This window comes from Microcaecilia unicolor, chromosome 4, assembly GCF_901765095.1.
Source record: "Microcaecilia unicolor chromosome 4, aMicUni1.1, whole genome shotgun sequence".
Taxonomy (NCBI): Eukaryota; Metazoa; Chordata; class Amphibia; order Gymnophiona; family Siphonopidae; genus Microcaecilia; species Microcaecilia unicolor.
Window position 1 is genome coordinate 364,790,704 of NC_044034.1, and position 19,407 is coordinate 364,810,110.

A 19,407-nucleotide genomic window follows, 5' to 3' on the forward strand; every position below is an offset into this window, starting at 1 on the left:
GGTTCTGGATATAACAGTTTTTGTTTTTATGTATTCTTATTGGTTTTATTACTGCTATATGCCATGTTATTGTTATATTATGACCTGCCTAGAAATCTATAAGTAGGTAGTATATACATACTTTAAACAAATAAAATAAACAAGTATTTGTACCTGCCATAGAGCATATGTAAATTTGAATTGGACCATTTTTTTTTGGAAAAAAGTAAACATTCAAATAAATACAAAGTACAGCATAGTATGCTACCTACAATGTCAACACAATATGTAATAGAACATTTTAATTGACAGTGTTAGGGTATAAGCAAAGATGGAACATATAGATAGGTAAGAGAGTAAGAGGAGTTAGAAAACAAAGTGACTAATTTAAAGCACGATACACAAGAGGTCAAAGAGATAGTTAACATATAGATAGGTAAGGGAGTAAGAGGATTTAGAAAATAAGGTGACTAATTTAAAGAAAGGTGCACATGAGGTCAGAGAGATGATTAAATATATCAGATAGGGTAGAAGTAGATAAACATGTCCTGCTGCAGTATGTTTAGCCAGTGTCACTCCTTGTGTGTGTGAGTGAGACTAATAAGTTAGTTACTTCTTCCATTAAAGGCCAGGTTGAACAGCCAAGCTTTTTTCACCTGCTTCCTGAAGTAGAGATATTCTTGTACTATGTGGAGCTTTTCAGAGAATGTATTCCAGAGTGTGGGGGCTACTCCGGAGAAGGCTCACTTGCGGGTATCACATCATGTAATGTCTTTAGGAGACGGTGTGGTTAGTGATAGTCCTTGAGAGGACCTTAGTGTCCTTGGAGGTGTAGAGGATCATCCTTTTCTTTAGGTACTTGGTGCCATTTCCTTTAATGGCCTTGAAGATCAGACATAAGAGTTTTAAATTTAGCCCTGTATTGTACTGGTAGCCAATGAAGTTTTTAAAAAATGGGGTGATGATGTCATGTCGCTTGCAACCTTCTATTAGTCTTGCTGAGGCATTCTGAATCAATTGGAGCTGGTGCAGGTCCTTTGTAGTCAGACCGTTGTAAATTGCATTACAGTAATCCATGTTATCATGGCATGCACAACTGAGATAAGATTTACCTTCTCGATGTAAGGAGAGAGGCAGCATAACTGTTGCAAACAGTAGAAACAGCTCTTGAAGGTTGCTTGGATTTGGGGAATCAGCGTTAAGTATTGAATCTAATTGTATTCCAAGGTTCCTGACTTGTGATTTGAGGGGGAGTTCGTACTTCCCAAAATAGATTTTGATGGCAGGTATGTATCCACTTGTGTTAGGGACCCAGTGAAGCTTGGTTTTACTTGAGTTCAGGCAAAGTTTGTTGTGCTTAGCTGATTCTTGAATTGATGTTAGACTGGTAATCAGTTTATTTAGGGCTGTAGGTAAGTCAGGTTCAATGGGTATCTGCACATCAACAACGTAGATACAGAACTGAGTGTCCATTGATCGAATCAGCTCAGCTAGTGACTTGAGGTAGATATTGAACAGAATAGGTGACAGTATCGATCCTTGTGGTAACCTGGCAGGCCAGTGTCCATGGTCGCGATGAGTTGCTACCACACATTATAGATTATTGCCTGACAGACAGGATCTGAACAAAGAAAGTACTGTTCCATCGTGCTAGCATGATATCATGATCCACAGTGTCAAAAGCTGCTGAGAAATCTAGCAGTACAAACACCAAAGCGAATCTCCTGTCTCAGTTTCTGTGAAGATCATCTAGTACGGATATGAGGACCACTTCTGTTCATAACTGGGTCTGAATCTGGATTGACATGGATCGAGGCAGTTTCTCTCTTCTAGCCAATCACTGATTTGAACACTGAAGTTTGTTCCATAAGCTTCCACAGAAATGGGATGTATGATACTGGCCAGTAACTTTCAAGTTTGTCCTCATCATCAAGGTTGCTATTTTTATTTGCGCATTTGATCCAAACACCTCACCAATATAAGTTACAAGATCAATAACTTAATATTAAGCAGCAATCAGTAACAATACAACCTCACCTATTTGCCACCTGCCACTTTTCAGTTCCATATATTCAGCCATACTTCCATCCCACCCTTCCCCTCCCCCCACCCGAGATATTGGGGATAGTTCCGTTTAATAAAAGGTACACAAATGCCTATGTTGCCCTTTGTTAAAAAAAAAATAAGAATTTTTAGAATTCTTTTTACAGGTGCTCTGTTATAAAGTTACCCTTATATACACATGTATTTCTCAATAGCCTCTCTAAAATTGAAGGCCTTGGTAGTTTTATCTCCTACAACAGGAGAATCTTTTTATAATCTTATCCAGAGGTAAACCAAGCAGATGCCTCCCCACTTCAGCACTTCTCCTCCAGTGTCAAACCCCAGCTTCATGTATTCCATTTTGCCAATTGCCTGGAATGATTTTCCAGGAATAAGTGCATTTCAATCTCTGTAGTGAAACTCAGATTATTCCTTTTAAAAAAACACCTTTTGAAACAGCTTTCTGCTTTTATTTAATAGAATTTACTAACCACCTTTATGAAGAGAGTCATCTGAGTTAGTGTACAACAGGTTAACAGCATAACAGTAAAATGGCCCACTGTCATTCTATAGCACAATTAAAACAATGAGGTAAACTTGGAGAATGGCAAATTAAATACTAGTAATTGCAATAATATGATGAAGAGTCAGAAATGCCCACACTAAACAGTACAGAATTTCAGCAGAATATAAATGATACACCATAATAGGCAGAATGGTAGAATATTCACAACATAGATACGATATTGAGAAAGTCAGAATGTAACATCTTAATAAGACAGACATGATGGGTAAGACAAAGGAATTGGGATAACTGAATGATCAACTAGACTAAAGGCAAATTATATGTACAGTTGAATAAGGTATGTGGAACTGGTCCCAGTTACATGGTACACAGCAAGCTAATTCGGATGTGGAATAAATGGATAGTCGACCGGTCGCCAAAGAAATTGAAGGCTTGGGAGCAGAACCAGACTTTTGCCTTCTTCCTGACGTAGAGGCAGTCTTGAGTTACGCATAGCTGCTCTAAAAGTGAGTTTCATAATATGTGGGCTACTATGAAAAAGGTACTCGAGCAGATGTCACATCATGTAACTTCCTATGACAAAGGTATAGTTTAGATATGCTCCCTGAGAAGATCTTAGAGGCCTCAAATTGTGTAGGGGACTAAGTTATTCTTTTGATAATCTGGCCCATTTTGTCTGAGGACCTTGAAAATCAGAGTTTTAAATTTGGATCTGTAGGGTACTGGTAGCCATTGCAGTTTTTGCAGGAAGGGCATGATGTGGTCACACTGCTTGCAATGTTCTATCAGCCATGCTGCACGTTTTGAATTAGTTGGAGCTGGTGGATATAAGACAACAACCAAGCAGTAGATGATGCAAAGTTTTTGTGGTCTGATGAGTTTACAAGACATTACAGTAGTCTAGCCGTGATGTTATGACACGGACTACTGTGAACAGACATGTCTTTTCAGTATATGAAGAGAGATCTTTGTTGCTGCAGGCAATACAGGTTGTTCTTAAAGTTTGCCTGAATTTGCAGGATCAAAGTGATGAGTCTAGCAGTATCCTAAGATGTCCTAACTGATTTTATGGGGAGCTCATAGTTCCCAATTGGGATTTTGAAGTCAGGTACTTGTCCACTTGTGTAAGGAAAATCACCAATCTGTTTTACTTGGATACACACAGCTCGTTTTTTTTTTGCCCATTCCAGAGTTGAAGTTAGACAAGCAGTCAATTTACTCAAAGCTATGGTTCAATCAGGTTCAACGCATATTAAAGTTGTACATCATCATAACGGATACAGAATTTTGTGACCATCAAAAAAAAAAAAAAAAAAGAGCTCAGCTAGAGGCAGGTATTAAATAAAATAGGTGACATATGGATTCCCTGTGGCACCCCACAGTTCAGTGCTCAAGCTGATGATATGCTGCTGCTGAACTGAACTCACTGTTATCCATCTGACATATAGTAACATAGTAACATAGTAGATGACGGCAGAAAAAGACCTGCATGGTCCATCCAGTCTGCCCAACAAGATAAACTCATCAGTGAAGTTTTTCTCCCCTCAGCAGCTTCTGTCTCACCACTAGTTTATCCTTGAGGTTAAGTAGCATGTAATCTTGCTACTTTTTGGGAATCTATCAAATACTTGCATCTGGACTTGCCTCTGTTGGAGATAGGATAGTGGGCTACATAGACCCTTAATCTGACCCTGTAGTGCAACTCGTACGTTCTTATCTATATGTTGAATAATTTTATTCTTTATATTAGTTTCTACCATTTTGCCTAGCACTGACGACAGGCTCACCAGTTCATGCACTGCTGACAGAAACAGATATCGGTGGGGACAGCAAATGTAGGTACAGCTGGCAAGCAGAAGCTTCATTGAAGGGGTTCACTAAAATTGTCAAACGGCAGCTGTCAACAGGACTAGAAAGGGCTGTAATGCAGCCCTTACTGAAAAAGAGCTCCCTCGACCAGGACAAGCTGGAAAACTACCAGCCAGTATCTAACATCCTTTTCCTGGGAAAACATATAGAACAAACAGTCTGCATTTAACTCAGCGACTGCCTAAATAAAAGAAACTGGTTAGACCCATGTCAGTCTGTCTTCAGACCCAAGTATGGAAGAAAGAGAGTTCTTGACCATCTGAACAGAGAAACAGTGATAGGGTACCCACCTCAATTCCAGCACTGCTGGATTTATCAGCAGTCTTCAGCACTCTGGACCATAATTTTATGCTTTCACGGATGGCAGAAATGGGTATCATTGGGATAGTATTTGCAGGATTCAAATCCTATATCGTATAAGTCTGCCCTCCACTATCCTCGCCTCCCAACCACCAACCTCTCTTCCCCCACCTGCTCTATTCTATTAGCAACTTAATTAACAACTCACTAATACTAAGATGTAAGAATCAGTCCAGAAGTGAGAGGGGGGCTATCTAATCTTTTCCACTGAGTGTCACAGTTGGTTAGAGGTCACTGTGTATGTACTTGGTGTGAAGAGCATACAGCAATCAGGGAATACGTCCAAACCCTGGAGGTTAGAGTACCAAACTTAGAAGAGCTGAAGTAGACAGAAAGGTATATAAAGGAGACCTTCAGGGGGACACAGTAAAGAAATTCCATCTCCTGTCTGGCAATCTCTATAATGCCATGGAGAAGAAAAGCAAGCGTCACCTTGGTGTGACAGGAAGTTATCTTGTAGCCAGGACCTGCCCTCCAGGGAATATAATATCCTCTTGCACTGAGGATGTCTCTCCAGGAGGGATCTGCCCAGGAAGGGAAGGATTAGAATAGGTAATTTTAGTTGGAGATTATTAGGCATATACAGTGCTGGGTGGCTGGTAGATGTGAGGATGTCTTAGTCAATTGCCTGCCTGGTGCAAAGGTGGAGGACTTCATATGTCACCTAGATCAATGCTTCTCAAGTCAGCCCTCAGGGCACACCCAGCCAGTCAGGCCTTCAGGATATCCACAATGAATATGCATGAGATAGATTTGCATGTACTACCTCCTTTGTATGGTATTTAAATCAAGTTTGAATGAATGAGAACACGATGTGCAAACTGCATCCATCTCTCAATCAAATAGCTATTCAGGGGCCAATGCAGTAAGCTTGTATTAGAGCCATGTGCTAATGCTTGGCATACAGCTTCCTAATGAAAGCCTAATGCAAAACTTAGCTCTCAAATGCAGTAACCAAATAGAATGCAATTAAGCCTGGCACAAAAAAAAGTGCGCAAGATAGGAGAACACACCAGGTACATGTGCACATGGGTCTGCAATAGTGTCAACTGGAGGTCTTGCAGACCTAATTCTCCAGTCCTCCCCTTCCCAACCCCCTCCCCCCTAAAAATATCTCTGGTGGCCTGAGTATACCACTCAGTCAACATCCTGAAAAATATTCCTGGTGGGCAGAGAAAACTTCCTGACTCCAAAAACATCTCTGGTGGCCCAAGTAGGACTCCTCTGGACCCCTCCCCCAGAATACCCTTGGGGTCCAAGTAGACTCCCTAGACCCCTCACTTTAAGTTAGAAGGCAGGAGTGATACTCACTCCTGTCTCCATGATACCATCATGAAAATGGTGGCACCTGGCGCTGCACAGTTCATCTCAGGACACACCACAAAGGTCAGCCTGCCAGATAAGGCAATAATTGCCATCTCAGGAACAATGATGTTGGAGTTGCCTTATTTTGGCAGACTAACACTATGCAGAGGATCCATGAATGCACTGCGCAGGGTCAGTCTGCAAACAGCAACTACAACTCTCCAAGAACGATACGCCATGTAGTGTCAAGACACTCATTTTTTAAGATGGTGGCACAGAGGCAGGAGAAAGTGGGCATCATTCCTGCCTCCCAACTTTGGAGGGGGGGACCTATTTGGAACACCAGGGAACATTTGTGGGGTCAGGTAAGGGCACCTGGACCACCAGGGACGTTTCTGGGGGTCCTTTCTGCTCTCGTTGCATCTTTATGCCAGCCTTGAGCTGGCATAAATGATTTGCATATGTTTTACTTGCCCCCCGTACTACTCTTTAGCACGGTGTTTTTATGCTAATTTTCTCATGCTAATCTTCCTCCTTCCATCAAGAGTAAGTTAGCATAGGAAAATCAGGCATAAACCACTGCACTAATAGGTAGTACAGCTTACTGTATTGACACAAAATGTCCAATTGTGTCCGTGCTGTCTTAAAATCCTCTATCATTTTAGCATCCATCACCCTTCATGGAGGGAGTTCTATGCATACATCATTTTTTCCCTAATGCAGAGTCTACAGTCTTGGAGGTCAAGGCACAGTAACTGTCTCTTATTATTTAAAGAAATACAAGTCAATGTAAAACTGAAACAGGGTGAAATGATAAAAGTCTTACCTTCACATCTCTGTGAATTATATTATTATCATGACAGTAACGCAGTGCTTCCAGTATCTGTCGCATATAATGACTGCAAAATACAAAACAGAATCATAAAGCTTTCAATAGGTACATCAACAAACCAGTTTCCTGGTTTCCCATTAGTTTACTGTTTATCATTTAATAAAATTTGATATACTGCCCCGTCTCACTGGATCATGGCAGCTTACAATAAAAGGCACACAAAGAATCGGAAAAGAACTCCATAAATCATAACAACATAACACAATAAACGTTGGCAAAGAAAGACCTGCACAGTCCATCCAGTCAACCCAACAAGGTGGCCAGAGTTGAATCTGGCACTCTGCATAGGTTTCACTTCTTCATGATTAAACACTGGTATACTTAATCTCTCTCTCTCCCTTCCAATTTTGGGGCACATGTGCGTGTTAGCCATCTGCATCAGTATATGTTCTACTTCCATTCAGGCTGAATAGCAAAAGCCAAGAAAAAAAGTGAGGTTTAACAGAACTTTAAAACTTTACAAAGTCATTTCTGCATTAATTTTGGGAGTCTATTTCAGGGCACTGGAGCTAGCCAGAAAAATGCTCTTGCAAGTGTGGACTCACATCACACCCTAGAAATGTGGTAAAACTATTCTACAGTGCTTCAGCAATGTGAGAGCCCCAGTGGGTGTGGGTAAGGTTGCAGCTGCTCATAATAGGCTTTGTGGGTGATCATAAGGATTTTAAAATTCTAAATTTGACAGATATACTTCTTAAAGAAAAGAGTAATAATATCATACGTACAAATACTCACAACTACACTAAGTGCTACTTTCTGCAAAGTTTGTGTTTGATATTATATTCCTGCATAAACTATGTTTATGAATCAGTGTAGAACTTGTTAAGTTTCACAATTTGCAATAAGATAGAATAGATCTTGTTTCAAGTTTATTCAGAACTTTCTATCCTGCCTATAAAGTAAATGTCTGAGCCGCTTACAATCTAAAATAGAGTGAGGAGAGATGAGGAATGCATGTCAACACCAGAAGTTGGGAGAGGGAGACCCTACAATTTAAGCAAGAAAAGAGGGAAAGGGAAGCACATAAGACATACATAGTTCTTATATATCAGTGACTGTCTTGGTAAAAAGTGACATCTGATGGGTGGTGTGATCTGATCGCACTGGCGGAGCTTGAAGACCACTTGGGCATTCCAGCAGTTTGTCTTTTTTCCATTGCAGATAAGATTTCACTGTTTCCTTAGTGTCCCCCAAACTATTCCAGAACATGCTGATGTCCATTAACCAGGTGAATATGGAAGTGTCGTGTGCAGCTCCCACAATTCAATATGTTTCCGTCTCCAGAAGGTGGTAAATGCTCTCTCTGCAGTTCGTGGTCTAGTCAAGCAGATTTGTCCTGGTCCAGTTAACCAACTGGTTCCCAATCGAACAAAGGGTGAAGAGGATTACAGAGGATATACTTAGAAGTCTCTGGGTCCCTCCTTCCCTGCCCCCCCCCCCCCCCACCACTGCTCTTCCTTCTTTCTGCAAACAACAGCAAAAGGAGTGTAAGTAGCTTTTCAGCCACATGCACTCTACAATGGTGCAGAGAGCAGTAGAGAGGCAAAAAGGCAAGGCCCGAAATTGGAAATGATGCACTAGAATGGCAAAACGGAGATATGGCTGAGATGGAAGCCAAATAGGGATGTACAAGTATGTCTCCTTGAGGTCTAGAGCAGTCAGAAACTCCCCCAGCTGTAACGCTGCCACTACGGACTGCAATCTTCATGCAGAAATGTCAGATCATGAGACAATGGTCCACCCTCCAGAAATCGAGAATGGAATGGAAGGGGCCCCCCTTGCAAGGCACCACAAAATAAATCAAATATCAACTTGAGTGGATCTTGAGGAGGAGCACGGGCATCACTGCCCCCAGGTCCACGAGCGATCACAACGTGGCCTCGACCACCGCTCATTTGGAAGCTGTGGTGCAACATGAGTTTGTAACCTTCTCTAATAATCTAAGACCCACTGGTCTGAAATAATACTGGTCCACTCAACAGACGTGAGTTAGCCGACCCCCTATCCTGAGCAATAAAGAGCAGACCGGCACCCCAATTATCCCCTCGAAAAAAACAGCGCTGCTGAAACCAAGAGTATTGGAATGCCCCACCACTTGGCCTGGCCTGTACTGCCAAGCGTCTCGAAGGCGAGGTCTAGCAGACCCCATTCGCGAGGAGAGCTTGGGTGTTTTCTCAGGAAGCCTCAGTGACAGTCACCCAAATCCTTAATCTTCTCCAGATCCTCCCCAAAGAGGAGCTTGTCTCGAAAAGGCAGCTGCATTAGGAGCTGCTTAGACGCCATATCCACAGCCCAATGACAAAGCCATAACGCATGCCGGGAGGAGACCGCCAGAGCCATCTGCTTGGCTGAGGCATGTACCAGTTCATAAAGGGAGTCTGCTAAATAAGCTAGTCCAGACTCCATGTGGGACAAGGAGCCCCACAAGGCAGGAACTGAATCCTGGTCCTGTTCCTGAGCTTGCTGCAACCAGCTAAGACACGGTCTGGCTGCATAAGTACTACAAATAGAGGCCTGCAGGGACAATACAGACACCCCAAGGGAGCACTTTATGAAAGCTTCCAAACGTCGATCCTGCATGTCCTTCAGCACTAACCCTCCCTCCACCAGGAGGATGGTAGTCTTAGTAACCGCTGCTACCAAGGCAGCCACCTTAGGAAGGACACACTTTTATGGATGGTCTGCAGCTATAGGATAAAAGCAAGACACAGAATTAGCCACCTTCAAACCCCCTTCAGGGTTGGGGACCATTGGGCTGAAATACGCTCCTGAATGGCCTCATGCGCAGGAAAAACCTTAAGACAGCTTCCTCGTGCTAGCCATCTTGGGATTCACCACGGCCGCACTCTGTGCCTCCGGGTCAGCAATGTTCAAGGCCTCCAAGGCACCAGAGATGAGGGAAGGCAATGACACAAGGACTCCACAGAAAGTGCAGCTAACGAAGGAGAGACAGAGACAGGCCCCAGTGACCCCACTGAGCCGGATCATCCGCGGAAGGCTGGAAAACTAGTCCCAAATCAGGGGAGGAGACCACCTGGGAAGGCTGCTGAGGAAAAGCTTGTTTCAATAAATAGGCCTGGTACAGCAGAAGAATAAAATCCAGGGAGAAAAGACCACCAGGGCCAGTACACAAGGACTCCAAAGAAAGTGCAGCCAACGAAGGAAAGACAGAGATAGGCCCCAGTGACCCCTTTGAGCCAGATCATCCACGGAAGGCTGGAAAACTAGTCCCAAATCAGGTGAGACCACCACCTGGGAAGGCTGTTGAGGCAAAGCCCATTTCAATAAATAGGCCTGGTATAGCAGAAGAATAAAATCCAGGAAAAAAGATCACCAGGGCCAGTACACCCAGCAGCCAACCCCGGAGTTGCTCCAAAGGCAGAGCAGGATCCCCTGCTGGAGAAGCATTCAAATCCGCACTTGGCCATGAAGAATCAAAAGCTGCAATGAGCTGAAAGTTGGGAACCACGTTGGTGGGTGCTTGCAAAATGGTGTGTACACCCGATGTGTCAGAGTGGGCAACAGAGTGCTCAGGGGAAAGGAATTCGCCAGTCCCCATCAAGGCCTCAACACCGCGCCACAAATTCCCACTGCTGACCGACTCTTGCCACAGCAGGAACATCTTTTCATGGTTTCAGCCGCCATACCGCACCACACTGGCACCAAAACCAAAGTCGGAGCACTCACCTGAAAGAGGCAGCATAGTCTCAGACACAGAAGCGTGACCTCCCAGGAAAAGCCTACCACCCAACTGGCTGACCAGGCTCAGGGTAGCAACTCCAGAACACGCCCCACAAAGTGGATCCTCCCTACTGCCAATTCTATTGTTTTTTATCCCCGGTTGTACAGATGCTGTTTTGTTTTTTTATTATGGTGAGGAAGGCTACAGCCTTTACAGCCTGGGAGGCAGGGGTCTATGGGCTGAGGCAGGGCCCCAGGCCACTAGGTATGCCCCCCAAGTCAGCTCCATGGGCTAAACACCTCCAATCTCAACTGGAAAAAAAAAGGCTCAGGAGTTGCCCCAAAAGAAGAATCAAGGAGCTACTGAGAAGCAGTCTACCACCTGCTGGAGATAGAGATATACTGAGTAAAGGCGGAGTGGCCACCTGGTATCAATGCTTTCAGTTTCTTAAATCTTTATCTCCACCTGTAGATGGACACAACCCACAAGTTTCTGGATTCATCTGCTGCAGAGGTTAAGGAAAGAATGATCCTACACAGATATTCAATGCTAACAGAATGCCTGGCCTCTTTCACACAAGCAGAACACAGATCCATCACCAAGTACAGAGTAAGCAACCACAAACTAAAAACAGAAACACTTAGACAAAGATACAAATACTTATATTCCACCCATACCTTAAAGGTTCAAGGTGAATTACAATAACACTAGGCATACCTAGGATGTAAAGTCAAATATAAAGAAAATCAAATTTTCTTCAACCTATGCTCTTTAAAACACATTATGATTTTATGAATTTCTGAAATTAAACTGAACCCCCCCAAGAAGCCAGACTCTGCATATAATGCAATATTAGGGAAAGACAAAACAGTGACATGAGGCTACCTGTATTTTTCAAAATAAAAAGATGGCAGGTGTAAATTTCAAAAACAACATATTCCAATCACATTACAAATTAACAAATAAAAATAAAAATTTAAAAACTGAGAAAAAAAGGTGACAGCTCAATAAAAAGCTAATGTACTACATTTTTCAATTACAATTCAAAGAGCAAAACAGCAGCATACTGTTCTAATCTGAGAAAGGTGGTTTTGGCTTCTGAAAGGCAACTGAAAAATGTAGTACATTAGTCCAATAAAAAGCTATCACCTTATTTCCTTTTTATTTGTATGTTTTTTTTATTATTAAGAGTGGACTACGGATGTTTCATGTGAGTTTCTGAACTACTATGGAAAATGTATAATGAATGCTTTCCAGAATGAGATTTTTTTTTTTTAAGGAAAGGGATATCATCTTAACCCCCATTTCAAAAAACCACGAGTTGTATCGGGACATCATAAGTAATTACTGCCCAATAGCTTCCATTCCCTTATTGCAGAGGTTCTTAAACCAGGTCCAGAAAGCACCCCAGCCGGTCAGGTTTATAGGATAACCACAATGAATATTCATGAGAGATATCTGCATGCACTGCCTCCTCTGCATACAAATCTCTCTCATGAATATTCATTATGGATACCCTAAAAACCTGGGATGAGAGATTTAGATTTGTTAGAAACTGGGCAACATTCTGGGGAAGGGGAAGCCTGTTCCGAAAGGATGGCCTCCTCATTAACTGGGATGGAACCAGAATGTTGGCACTATCATTTAAAAAGGAGATGAGCAGCTTTTAACTAAAATGGTGAGGAAAGCCAAAAGTCGCCCAGGAGCACATGAAGGATACTAATGAAACAGGATCTATACAGAATCCTGATAGAGAGGTTTCAATAATGGTGAAAAAAACCCAGGGATGTTCAATGGGAGAACAGAGTAAAGGATGCAAATTATCCCCATTAACTTTAAAGCAGCCTGTAGATGCAAGGAAAAATGACAGTTTTAAGTGTCTATATACAAATTCTAGAAGCCTTAAAAAAATAAGATAAGAGAACTGGAGTACCGTATTTTTCGGACTATAAGACGCACTTTTCCCCCCCAAATTTGGGAGGAAAATGGGGGGTGCGTCTTATAGTCCGAAGGTAGAGATTTGGCAGGCCGCCTGCCCGCCCTCCCTCCGAGTTCGGGATCGCCCTCCCTAGGGTTACCTCCCCTCCCCCCGGCCCTGTCACCACCTCTCCCCTTACTCACGCGATCTTCCCTGGTGGTCTAGTGACGTCGGGGCAGGAAAGAGCCCCCTCTTTCCTGCCCAGCGCGCTGCTCTGCATCCTCCTGTATGCTGCCTGTGATGACGGTCTTGGCGAGATTCAAAATGGCCGCCGAGACTTCAATTCTAGGGAGGGCGATCCCGAACTCGGAGGGAGGGATTCGGACAAAACGCACCGGAGCACCGTTCACGTGTCTATTAGATTGTAAGCTCTTTGAGCAGGGACTGTCTCTCTTTGTTAAATTGTACAGCGCTGCGTAACCCTAGTAGCGCTCTAGAAATGTTAAGTAGTAGTAGTAGCACCTAGGTTTTAGAGGAGGGAAAAAGTGCGTCTTATAGTCCAAATTTTTTTTTTCCTATTTCCCTCCTCTAAAACCTAGGTGCGTCTTATGGTTCGGTGCGTCTTATAGTCCGAAAAATACGGTATATAGCACTGAATGACAGGTAGATATAATAGGCATTTCAGAGGTTTGGTGGAAAGAGGACAATCAATGGGACACTAGTTTAGAAGGGTACAAATTATAACGCAATGGTAGAATGGATTAAATTGGAGGAAAGGTTGCTCTATATGTTAAAGAGGGAATTGAGTCAAACAAAATAAACATTCTACATGAAACAGATAGCATGGAATCTTTATGGATAGAAATTACAAAAAGGAAGGAGTATACTGGTAGGGCTGTACTATCGTCCACCAGGACAGGACAGACAGATGAACAAATGTTTACAGAAATGATGAAAGCTGGCAAATTGGCCAAAATTATAATAACGGGTGATTTCAATTATCCTAATGTTGACTGGATAAATGTTATATCTAGAAGTGTTAGGGAGTTAAAATTTCTAGATGTAATAAATGACCGCTTCTTGGAGCAACAGGTCCAGGAGCCAATGAGAGGGGGAGCAGTTTTGGATCTAATGAGTCATGGAATGTGGGGCACAGTACGAGAGGTAATGGTGCTGGATCCGCTGGGAAACAATCATATCATCATCATCAAATTTGAGCTGATATCTGGAGTGAAGTCACTAAGGAAATCTACTGTAGTAGCTTTTAATTTTCAAAAGGGTGACCATGATAAAATGAGGAAAATGGTTAAAAAGAAAAAGAAAGGTTCGGCCACAAAGGTTAGGACATTAAATCAGGAGTGGAAGTTGTTTAAAAATATCATCGTGGAAGACCAGACTACATGTATTCCACATATTAACATAGGTGGAAAAAGGTGCAAACGACCATGTAAAATGAGTTTATCTTGTTGGGCAGACTGGATGGACCGTTCAGGTCTTTATCTGTCGTCATTTACTATGTTACTATGTAAAACAGAATATGAAGAAAAACTTGCTGCAGAGACGAAAACTCATAGTAAGACTTTTTTTCAGGCATATCAGAAGCAGGAAGCCTATGAAGGAATCTGTGGGACCGTTACATCAGGAAGGAGCAAAATGAGCACTCGGGGTGCAAATGGGCATAGTGGAGAGAAAGAATGAATTCTTTGCTTCGGTCTTTATGTAAGAAGATGTAACAGATCTACCTGTACAGGAAATGGTTTTCAGGGGTAACGATGTGGAGGAACTTAAAGAAATCTCGGTGATGTACCTAGCCAAATTGACAAGTTAAAGAGTGATAAATCACCTGGACCGGATGGTATATACACCTCAAGGTATTGAAAGAACTCAAACATGAAATTGCTGATCTGCTGCTTGTGATCTGCAACCTACTGTTAAAATCGTCCATAGTACCTGAAGACTGGAAGGAGGCCAATATGATAGCAATTTTTAAAAAGGGTTCCAGGGGTGATCCGGGAAATTACAGATCGATCAGTCTGACTTCAGTGCTGAGCAAAATAGTGGAAACTATTATAAAGAATAAAATTACGGAACACAACGACAAACACGGTTTAATGAGATAGACTCAGCTAAGCAAGGTCGTGCCTCACCAATTTGCTTCATTTCTTAAATTCTTAAAAAACTGCAAATGTTGCAGAATACAGCTGTGCATTTGATTTACAGATCTTCCAAGTCTGAAAGGGTGACACCATTGTATTTGAAGCTCCACTGGTTGCCAGTTAGGGACTGAGTTATTTTTAAAGCTTGCTCATTGGTTCACCGGATAGTATTTGGCTTAGCCCCTAACTGTATGTTTCAACTGATTATTTACCTGCAAGAAATTCCTAATTTCTTGCAAGGTCTTTCAAGGTGTTGCATTATCCTCATTGTAAGAAGGTTAGATATAAAAGAACATTTGCATCTTGTTTTCACATCAAGCTACCTTCTGCATTACCTTTGACTTTAAGATCTGAGCAGAATCACAATTGATTCTGAAAAAATGTTTAAGACTTTTCTATTTAGCAAGTTTATACAATAAATAACGGTTATAGGAAATCCTTTTTGTTGCTAGAATGTTTTTGAATGATTAGTCTAACGTCTTCTCTTTGACAATGTATTTTTCTAGGTATGCCTAGTTTTCTCTTTTGTAAACCACACTGAACCCTTTGGGGCTAATTTGAGGGTTAGAAATATTAAATTGTATTGCATTGTAAAAACATGGCTATCACACTACTTTATCCAACATTAAAAAATAAAATTATTTTTACTGCCTCTGTTGCCGGCCATTTAATATTTTAATCATGTTGGTCTCAATCTCTGCTTTCATCTGTCTCCTCTTAACTCTTATGCCAGGGTTTTGTTTCCTCCTACTGAGATTGGAACAACGCTGGATCTTCTGTTTACATACTTTGCATCCATTTGGTCTAAATTCTAGAATAGAATGGAATCAATTTTTTTGAACATTATGAGAAACTCCCCCCCCCCCCCCCTGCTTTTTGTAAAGATGATGTGTACAGATTTCACATCTTTTGATTGACATTTTTAGGGGTGGAATTAATGAAGGTGTCTGATGTCAATATATATAAACCACAGCCATTTTGTGATCATTTGGCAAATGAACTCAGATAGAGAAACTGCTTTGTAAGAGCCGGAAAAGAAGTGCTTTAATAGCTTTTGAAAGTTCGGGGAAACTATACTGATATATGATTTCTTTTCTTTTCAGATCTTTTCAGTCAAACACCACGGACCCTGAGGCAGTATTTCGAAACTTGGGCCGAAGTTGGGCCGTGGATGGTGTTCTTTTGACTGCTGAATACAAAAAATAAGTAACCGATTAGTGAATATTCACACGTTTTTTTTGTGAGAAGTATTTGAGCAGATTAGCCATACTTTTGTAAAAAGAGGTTTTTGCCTATGATGATTTAGAGGACCTCCTTTATGTTGATATAATCAACAATAGTGTTCCTCTAGATTTTGAGGCTTTTCCTCTATTTAAACATATACATCAGATATTTATGGATATTTACTATAGCTAGGGTTTTCTGTCATTTTTCTCTCTCCTCCTATCTTCTCAACATCCTCCACTATATACATCCCCAACATTGGTTTATTCCCCCAAACTTTCTTCCATTTATTTTTCTCCGTCTCTTCATTCAGTCTTCATATAATCTTCAATTTTCCTTTTTTAACTGTGTCTACCTATAGTTTTCATTTCTTTTCCTTCACCTCAGTCCTCCAGTTCCTCTTATTCCGCAGTCTTTCACTATCCCTTCCCTGCTTCCATCTAGCATGTTTCCCCTCTCTCTCTTTCCTCTCTCTCTCCCCCTTCCATGCAACATACCCCCTTTCTCCTCACTTCCATTCAGCATTTCCCTTCTCTTCCTACTTCCATCCAATGTCCCCATCACTCTCTTCCCTTCAACATATTTCTATGTCTCACTCCCTTCCCGCTACACTTCCATCTAACACATACTCTCTCTTTCCCTCCCCTTTCAATCAGTGTCTCTTCTCTCCTCTCCCCCACCCCTTCCCCCAGCATCTTCCGTTTCTCCCACCCTTGCTCCCCTGGAACCCAGTGGCCGCTGCTTTCCGGGACCAGCTGCGGAGTCACATCCTATAAATGTGCACCTACCTAACTCTGCCACTCTGCTGCTGAAACCCTCTCCCTCTGTGGAACAAGAAGTGATGCTGGAGGAGGATAGGACAGGCAGAGCTAGCAGCCCTACACATACAGGATGCAGCTCCTTGGCTTTCCTGTGTTTTGCTGCTGCTGTGGGTCTTTAAAAGCAGCAGCAGGGTCTTTAAAAACAGTAATAGTGGTGGCATTGGTAGCGAGAGGAACAAAGAGGTTGTGGTCATGGTTGGGGCTGGGGAGGATTAGCATCCCCAAGTCTGCAATACCAAATAGCTATGGTAGCCCCCACTAATACTGCTGGTTGTTTAGATTATTACAGAATTTTCTGTTAGGAAACATATATGCTGGAGGGAACTCAATGGGATTTTCTTTCTTTTTTTTTTTTTTTTAATGACGTTTTAGTAAACACAGTCAAAATGAGCAACACACAAGCCAACATGACCCAATCAAATATAACACCATACAGCAAAGTACATAATACAAAAACAAGGGGAGAAACCCCCAAACACTTTCGTTTGAGTATAGCAAGAACCCCCTGAATTGCAAACCCCCACTATTCCCCACACCAACACCCACTACCCCCCCCCCCCCCCAAGGTGGGTACAAGGAAGTACTCTTCATGTCAGATGAAAGTTCTAAATGGGATTTTCTAACCAAGATTACAGAGTGCAAAGGACACCAAAAATAATTGTCCCAGTTGAGGAGAAATCTTGAGGGTTGTGATGCTCTGTGGCTAGCAGCTAGGATAATTCCTTTGCAGTGCAGAAAAGATAACGATGAATGGAATAGGTTTTTTGTTTCCCTATTATGATACTATCAGCTACAGCTACTATGTGCACAAAAACCTCTGAAACACATTAGAAGTAACAAGGTTTCATTGTATACAATATTTAAAGTAAAACCACACATTCACGTTATTAGCAGATAATGTATGCTACTTCTTTACTAACTATTTATACATCATAAGGTGTGTGTTGAAAAAAACTTCAAGAGGAAATCAGCTGAATGTTATTTCCCGTATATCAAATTTCAGAGGTATCCAGGACCCAAACACACCGAACTGACCCACTTGTGTGACATATTCCTAACTGCAAGAAATATGATATCTTACTAAGGTCCCTGTTTACTAAGCACTGTTATAGGTGCGTTAACATTTTTAACGCTCGTTAACCATGTGCGTGCCTACAATATCCCTATAGGCGCCTACATGGTTAGCGTGCAAGCTAAAAACACTAACACACCTTAGTAAACAGGGCCCTAAGTCAGAATATCTTATAGTGATTTATGAGATACTTGTGACAAAATGCTTGTGTATTTTTTTATGAATTATAAAATTTGATTTTTATAGTTATAACAGTGAATCGTAGTCCTATGATCCAGACTGTGCACAGCTGGGGGATGAAAGGTTGAATGGATAGGGACTTATGAGGAAAAAAAACATTGTGGTTGATGTTCCAAGTGATTTAACCAGCCACAGAAGGCTCCTGGCCAGTTAAATCGCCTGTTCTGGGCTAACCATTTAACCGGTTAGTGCTGCTGAAAATAACCAGTTAGTGCCAAACTGAAAACCAGCAATTTTGGGGCTGGTTCCAGGGTAGAATCGGCACTTGGTCAGTTAAGTGCCAATTTATTCAGCATGTATCTAGCCAGGATAATCATATAAATAGGACTGCAAAAATGTCAGTCTTTTCTTTACCCAGTAACCCACAGGCGGTTTTAGTGCTAAATACCACACTTAATCGGCTATGTGTTAACTGGCTCTGTAAATCTGAAAATTCAATGTCGGTGCCAAGACATGGCCTAGCACTGATTTTCCTGGTTTAACACAAACAGCAGTCAGCAAAACACTGATAATTGTCAGCTGAATATCGGGCCCATTTTATTTTATGTTCCAAGTTACCCATTAGTCAATTTGTCAGCCTAGAGGTGTTATATAAGTACATAGGTATTGCCACACTGGGACAGACCCTATCAAGCCCAGCATTCTGTTTCCAACAGTGGCCAATCCAGGCCACAAATACCTGGAAAGATCCCGAAAAAGTTCAATACATTTTATGCTGCTTATCACAGAAATAAGCAGTGGATTTTCTCCAAGTCAATTTAATAATGGTCTATGGACTTTTCCTTTAGGAAGCTGTCCAGACCTTTTTTTAAACCCTGCTAACCACCTTTACCACATTCTCTGGCAACGAATTCTAGAGAATGATTTGATTTTTGCTATACTATTGTTTAAAAGCCTAATAAAAATGCTTAAAACTATGCTATAATTAAGAAAGAATGATTTGGTATTTGACAAGAGGGATGATCCATTAGTTAAGAGTGCTGAATTACAAATATGCGGAAGACTTGGAACACAAATTTAAAACTCCTGTAACAGGAGAAATGTCACATGATCTTCCTTAACTAACACTGCAGTCCAGGTTAAGAGAAAGACACTAAAAGGGCTGCCTTGATACTGAGCAAAATCACTATCCTCGCATATCTGAGTTTTTCCCTAATCCTAAGTAAACCTTAATAACAATTTTAACTTTCCTTTTCCTTTCAACTCTTGGAATTTTCTTGCAGTCTGGGCATTAGAAATCTGTCAAACTGTCTACCCCTTAGGTAGTTTTATACATTTCCTGTACTTTAGAACGATTTGGATTTTGAGTGTGTTCAGATT

At 41.7% G+C, this 19,407-nt stretch overlaps 1 protein-coding gene across 4 annotated transcripts in view; it reads right to left on the reverse strand.

The window, feature by feature from the left end:
- CASK (calcium/calmodulin dependent serine protein kinase) overlaps positions 1 to 19,407 on the reverse strand; it is a 541,831-nt gene that overhangs the window by 410,594 nt on the left and 111,830 nt on the right. For all 4 annotated transcript variants that reach the window (XM_030202350.1, XM_030202349.1, XM_030202348.1 and 1 more), the window contains exon 5: positions 6,909 to 6,981. In XM_030202350.1, the coding sequence (XP_030058210.1) occupies positions 6,909 to 6,981 (73 nt within the window). The remainder of the gene's footprint in view (positions 1 to 6,908; positions 6,982 to 19,407) is intronic.